Source organism: Solanum lycopersicum, chromosome 11 (genome assembly GCF_036512215.1).
Source record: "Solanum lycopersicum chromosome 11, SLM_r2.1".
Taxonomy (NCBI): Eukaryota; Viridiplantae; Streptophyta; class Magnoliopsida; order Solanales; family Solanaceae; genus Solanum; species Solanum lycopersicum.
Genome location: NC_090810.1, coordinates 13,618,287 through 13,624,467, shown reverse-complemented (window position 1 = coordinate 13,624,467; position 6,181 = coordinate 13,618,287). Strand labels below are relative to the sequence as shown.

Here is a 6,181-nt window from a genome sequence, read left to right as displayed (position 1 = left end):
TCTGGGGAAGGACAATGTTGTGGCCGATGCTCTGAGTAGGAAGACTCGTAGCATGGGGAATCTTGCATCTCTTGGTGTTGAGGAGAGACCATTGGCTAGAGATGTTCAATTTTTAGCTAACAGTCCTTTCCGATTGCAGATCTCAGAGGAGAGTGATGGGATGATTGCTTTTATTGAGGCTCGATCTTCTATAGTCAAGAAGATCCGTGCACACTAGTTTGATGATTAGAAGTTATGTCTCATTCGGGACAAAGTATTGAGTGGGGAAGCTAAGGAGGCTATCCTTGATTCTTATGGTGTGTTACGGATTGGAGGTAGAATTTGTGTGCCTAAGACAGGCGATTAATAAGATTGATTATTGAGGAGGCCCATTGTTCTCTGTATTCCATCCATCCGGGAGCGGCCAAGATGTATCATGATCTGAGTCAACATTACTGGTGGTGTGAGATGAAGAGGGATATTTCAGACATTCTTTCGAGGTGTTTGACTTGCCAGCAGGTCAAGTATGAGCACCAGAGGCCCTGGGGTGTATCTCAGAGGATGCCTATTCCTACTTGGAAGTGGGAGCGGATTACCATGGACTTTGTTGAGGGTTTGCTACCATAGTGGGTGGTTATGACTCTATTTGGGTTGTTGTTGATAGGCTGACCAAGTGTGCCCACTACATTCCGGTTCAGGTGAAGTATACGGTAGAAAAGTTAGCCGAGCTATATTTCAGTCAGATTGTGCGACTACATGGAGTTCCTATTTCTATCATATCAGATCGAGGTTCACTATTTACTTCTCACTTCTGGAAGGCATTACAACATGGTCTAGGTACTCAATTTGATATGTGTACAACTTTTCACCCTCAGACTGATGGTCAGTCTGAGTGGACAATTCAGGTGTTGGAAGATATGCTCCGAGCTTATGTGATCGATTTCGGAGATAGATGGGATCGACATTTACCATTAGCAGAGTTTGCCTATAGTAACAGTTATCACTCTAGTATCCAGATGGCGCCATTTGAGGCGTTGTATGGAAGATAGTGTAGGTCTCCGATTGGTTGGTTTGATTCGGCGGAGATGGACTCTTTGGATAGAGACTTGCTTAGAGATTCTATGGAGCAAGTCCATATGATTCAGTATAGATTATTGACAGCTCAGAGTCGACAGAAGAGTTATGCAGACCGGAGAGTTAGAGCCTTTGTGTTTATGGAGGGTGATCATGTTTGGCTCCGAGTATCACCCATGAAGGGTGTGATGAGGTTTGGGAAGAAGGGAAAGCTAAACCCTAGGTTCATTGGACCTTTTGTGATTTTGAGCCGAGTGGGAGAGGAGGCCTATAAGTTGGCCTTGCCACCTAGTTTGAAGGCAATTCATCTTGTTTTCCATATCTCTATGCTTCGGAAGTATATTCCGGATAAATCTCATGTGCTTTCACTTGACTCAAAAAAAGTTGGGTCCAGACTTGACATTTGAGGAGGAGCCTATAGCTATTTTTGATAGGCAGATTCGAAAGCTTAGGACCAAGGAGATTGCTTCAATGAAAGTGCAATGGAAGCATCAATCTGCACGGGAGGAATCTTGAGAGACAGAGTCTGACATGCGTGTCAAGTATCCTCAACTTTTCGAAGATCCAGGGAATTTCTTTTAGTTTATGTTCGAGTACGAACTTAATTTTTAGTGGTGGATAATGTAATGACTCAGAAAGTCATTTTTCAAAATTTTAAATATTGGTGTACCTTTAAGTAATAAATCGATAGTTAATGAACTAAAGTAATAATTTATAATACTTTATAAATCATGGGTTAAAGTGAATTAAATTGTTTAGGGTTTGTCACATTTAATACATCATTATTTTATTAATTAAATAAAAGACAAAAAAGAGAAAAGAGTCGGAAGCTTTACCTGTAGAAGCGAAGGCAGCCACAAGATCTTCATCAGGCAAACTAGTAATATGTCTAATTCATATAATGTCTTATCTGTAAGTTAACAAGTATTTCTACCTCGTTAGTTGTGAAAGAAAAAAAATTGAACAGAAAATGTTGACATAAAGTCACTGTTGTATGTATTGAAATATGAGGCTTAGTGAAGGCAACAAATTAATTATTAATATTGTGATAATATTAATAATGGGTATAATAAATTGAAGTTGTGCATTGTGAAGCCATATGATGATGTTACATCATTTTGGCAGCTTTCAAAATTCAAAGGAATGAAAAAAAACTTGTTAATTTTCATTATAAGTTAGTGGGTGCAGTGTTGTTGAATTGGTGGCTGATAAATTTGAGAAGTAATGATAGGTGAAGTGATGGATGTTAATGTTTATAATAATCACTCGGAAAAACATGACATATAGGTATACGTTGATGATATATATATTTTTTTTCGTTAATTTGATTCTTGGTCAGTCCCTATTTTACGTTTGTTTTAAGAATGAAGGGATAACTTTTAAAAATTTGGATTTAACTTTAGACGTGGAACTTGGAAAATATGATATGATAGTTTAAACGTTAGTTGACATCAAGAAATATGAATGTGATCATAAATTTAGGGGATTTTTAAGTTCAAGGTTAAACACTTAATAATGTGGATGTTGTTAGTTTCGAAACCTTATTGTGAATATATATTTGAATAGATTGCATTAGTTCGAAAGTTCAACCAAAAGGGGAGGCTCAAGTCTCAGAGTGATTATTCAATTGACTAAGGCAAATGGATTTCTAAACCCTTGTTAAGCATATGAAATACGTATATTTCCTTGTGCGGTCTTGAGAATGACTTGGAGACTTGTTGCTTATTTGTTGGTTTTGTATTCCTTGTTGTAAATTGTGCTTTGTTATCAAAATGGTTATATCCTCATTTTCATTTGAGCATGTCATTTGCATTGTATCTGAGACATGGTTGTAGTAAGACGATCTACCATTTTGAGTGTCGTATCGCGCGCCGTGATGGATAGTATATTTCGAAGGACGTATCGCGCGCCGTGAAGGTTACTTTTATCGAGGGTCGTGTCGTGCACCGCGACAGATGCATGGACAGATATGTCCCCCATGGGTCACCGACTGAGAGACAGCGGGTGTGTATCGTTAGGAAAGACATGCATCACTACATTTGACATTGCATCTCATGACATTGCATATTTAATTATTGATGAACTTTAACATGTGTTTTGCTGATCTTGTGATTGTTTCTGTGAGAAGTTTGTGACTCTTGAATATTGAGTTGTTATTGAGAATCTGTAAACAAATTGAGTGTGGTTATTGAGTTGTGTGTTATGTAAATTGTAAACTGTTAGGCTGTAGCGTGGAGGTTTAGATAGGGTGTAAGGAATACTCGTATTTTGTTCACTTAACTAGAGTTTAGAGGTTGTCTTGTTGGTTACCACGTGGTTTGGTACTCACCCCTTGCTTCTACAAATTTTAGTAGGTTACGAGCCCGGATTTTTGTGATACCTTCCATTCTCTTCGTTTCCGAGGCATGTTGTGGAGTATTGTGAGGTAGCTGCTTGTCATCTCAGCGAACTTTCCTACTCCAGTTTATGACTTTGTTTTTACTTAAAAAACAACTTCATTTTAGACTTCTAATTATTTCAATTCTAATATTTACATCAGAGGCTTGTGCACGTGACAACCTGGATGCGAGAATTGAATTAATATGACTTGGTTTCATAATAGAAATTGTTGTTGGATTGTCATCTACTTCGGCGTTTTGTTAGATATTGGATTTTTGGCTGACTTTGTCCTTGTGGGATAAGACGAGTGCCATCACACCCATTTTTGGGTCGTGACATTTAGTTTATTAATTTAAAAGTTAAACACAAATGATTTGGTTTGATATTTGAAATAATCGAACCAACATGAAAAATTGCGAAGTTGAGAACCCCCTATTTTATTAATTTTATTTATACATTTAGAATTTTTACACGAATAATTTAATTTGATACTTAAAATGAACAAAGATAATGATTATGTATCGCTAAATATTCTTATCTCAGAAAGAGTGAGATATTCTTATATCTCAGAATGAGTGTTCAATTGATGCATTAATCTTTTACAATGCAACACTTACTATATGACACAACTATCATAAAAATAGGTAATTGCTTTGTAAAAATGAGTCAATGATGATTTATATGTCAACTAATATTTCAAATATCTCTTCAACACTTACTATTTGATATATTTAACAACTCAATTTTCCCCAGTCTCTTTTGTTTCTCAAATTCGAATTGGAACTACGGTAGAATTTTTATGTTTGTCAAGTCACCAAATTATAATTACAAAATATATTTTTATCCCAATTTAACATAAATTAATCAAAATAAATTAAATAATTTATTTAAATAAAAACATATAATCTACCATATATAGAAAGTGAAGGGATCAAACCATGTTTTTGTAATAAAATATGATGGCATTATAATAACATCAAAGTAACAATTTCGAGAAGAGATGACAAACACAGAAGAACATATATCGCACAATATTAATATGTGTTTATTGTTTAATTTAATTAGAAATTATAATGGACGTAGACACATTTAAATAAATTGTAGTTATTTCTGTGAGTTTTTTTAATTCTAATTAAGTTTGTGGATGTTTAAAATTAAATAAAAAAGAGGAGAAACACCATAAAATCCTTTTGAAATTAAAAGAGAAAGAAAAGGAATTTAAAAGAAAAATACTTTGTAATATTGCTTAGATTGAGTTATTAACGATAAATAACCTAATCACTACTAGGAGAAGCTTTCTAAAAAGACCAAATCAACAACTAGGAGTGATACAAAAAAGAAAATGGTATATATTATAATATAGGATAACAAAAAACATGACAAGAGTAGGTGTTAATTGGATGTTTTTGTTTGTTGGGAGCAACACGGTAGCTTTTAGATTGCGATGAAATGATCATATTGCTTTGCAATACTTCATCCCTATTCAATTTTTTTAACTTATTAATGAACTCATAAGACAAAACTACGCGAGAGGCTTCTCCTTCTTTTATCACTTTCATCCATTCTAATTCTGATGTGGACATTATTTCTCTCTAAATCGATTCAACTCAATAAATGGAGAAGAAATATTTTGATTAGGAAAAATTGTTTTTCTCTTGTACTATATTTATAACAAGATTTGCATGGGTATCTTTTAACTTAAGTAATTTCAAGAATTAGCTTTTATTTTTTATAGAATTTCTACCGCAATTAAAGTGTGTTTGATATGAATTAAAACATTTTTTTGAAAATGTTTTCCAATTTTCTCATGTTTGGTTGGGACAAAAGTTTTGGAAAATGTTTTCAAAATTATCTCATTTTCGTCAAAATTAAGGAAAATAACGTCCCTTCAAAAATAAAGAAAAATATTTTTCAAAACTCTCCTCCAATTTTAAATTGCATTTTTTTGGGGGGCAAAACAACCATTCAAAAAAATTTAATTTCAAATTTTTTTTTACCAAATCCCGGACACCCACTTACCCACCACCGGCCACCTCCTCCCCCAACCCCAATCCCTCAACAAAAATTTTTTTTTGCTTTTTAAAATTATTTTCAACTTCAAATTTTTATTTTTAAACTCCTCCCCCCTTCTCTCCCCTCCCCCCCCCCCCCCCCCCGCGGCCATCCTCCCACCCACCCCCACCCCCCAAAAAAATAAAATTTATTTTTAAAAAATATTATAAAGTTTGAATTTTTATTTTTTCATTCTTCCTCCCTCCCCAACAAAACCCCCACCACTACCACCACCACCCCAAATTAAAATTGTTTTTAAAAATATATTTTTAATTTCATAAATTTTTTTCTACTCTAGTAAAAATAAAAGATGTCTCTCGAAAACATTTTTCACTCATAAACCATACACTAAAATCATTTATGGAAAATATTTTCTACTTACCAACCAAACATGAGAAAATAAGTTCAAAATTTACTTGTTTTCTATGAAAACATTTTTTAGGAAAACATTTTCCTTCATACCAAACACACCCTTAATGTTTGCCTTTTATAGAATATGTTTTACACCTATGTATCGCGACATGGTGTTTGAATGAACTTTAAAATCTCTCAAACCAAAACCTATTTTTAATTCTTTTTTTTGCGTGACCTATTTTTAGGTCAGTTTTTGATTTCTGAAAGAATTTGACAAATATAAAAAATAACTTAAAATAAGTCAAAATGATTTAAAATAAATTAGGAACTTTTTACCAAGGTT

The 6,181-nt window shown here is 33.9% G+C and overlaps 1 protein-coding gene across 1 annotated transcript; it reads left to right on the top strand.

Annotated features, from left to right (window-relative positions):
• Positions 1-1,064: 1,064 nt before the first annotated feature.
• On the top strand, positions 1,065-1,569 carry LOC138339250 (uncharacterized). The gene is made up of 2 exons (XM_069290832.1): positions 1,065-1,352; positions 1,438-1,569. The coding sequence occupies exons 1-2, from the start codon at positions 1,065-1,067 to the stop codon at positions 1,567-1,569; spliced, it is 420 nt and encodes a 139-aa protein (XP_069146933.1).
• The last annotated feature ends 4,612 nt before the right edge of the window (positions 1,570-6,181 follow it).

Excerpts from the sequence above, each read along its gene's own strand:
- LOC138339250 (XM_069290832.1), top strand. The coding sequence starts at position 1,065 with ATGGACTCTTTGGATAGAGACTTGCTTAGAGATTCTATGGAGCAAGTC. Across the intron at positions 1,353-1,437 it reads CCTTGCCACCTAGTTTGAAG|TTGGGTCCAGACTTGACATT; the intron begins GCAATTCATCTT and ends ACTCAAAAAAAG.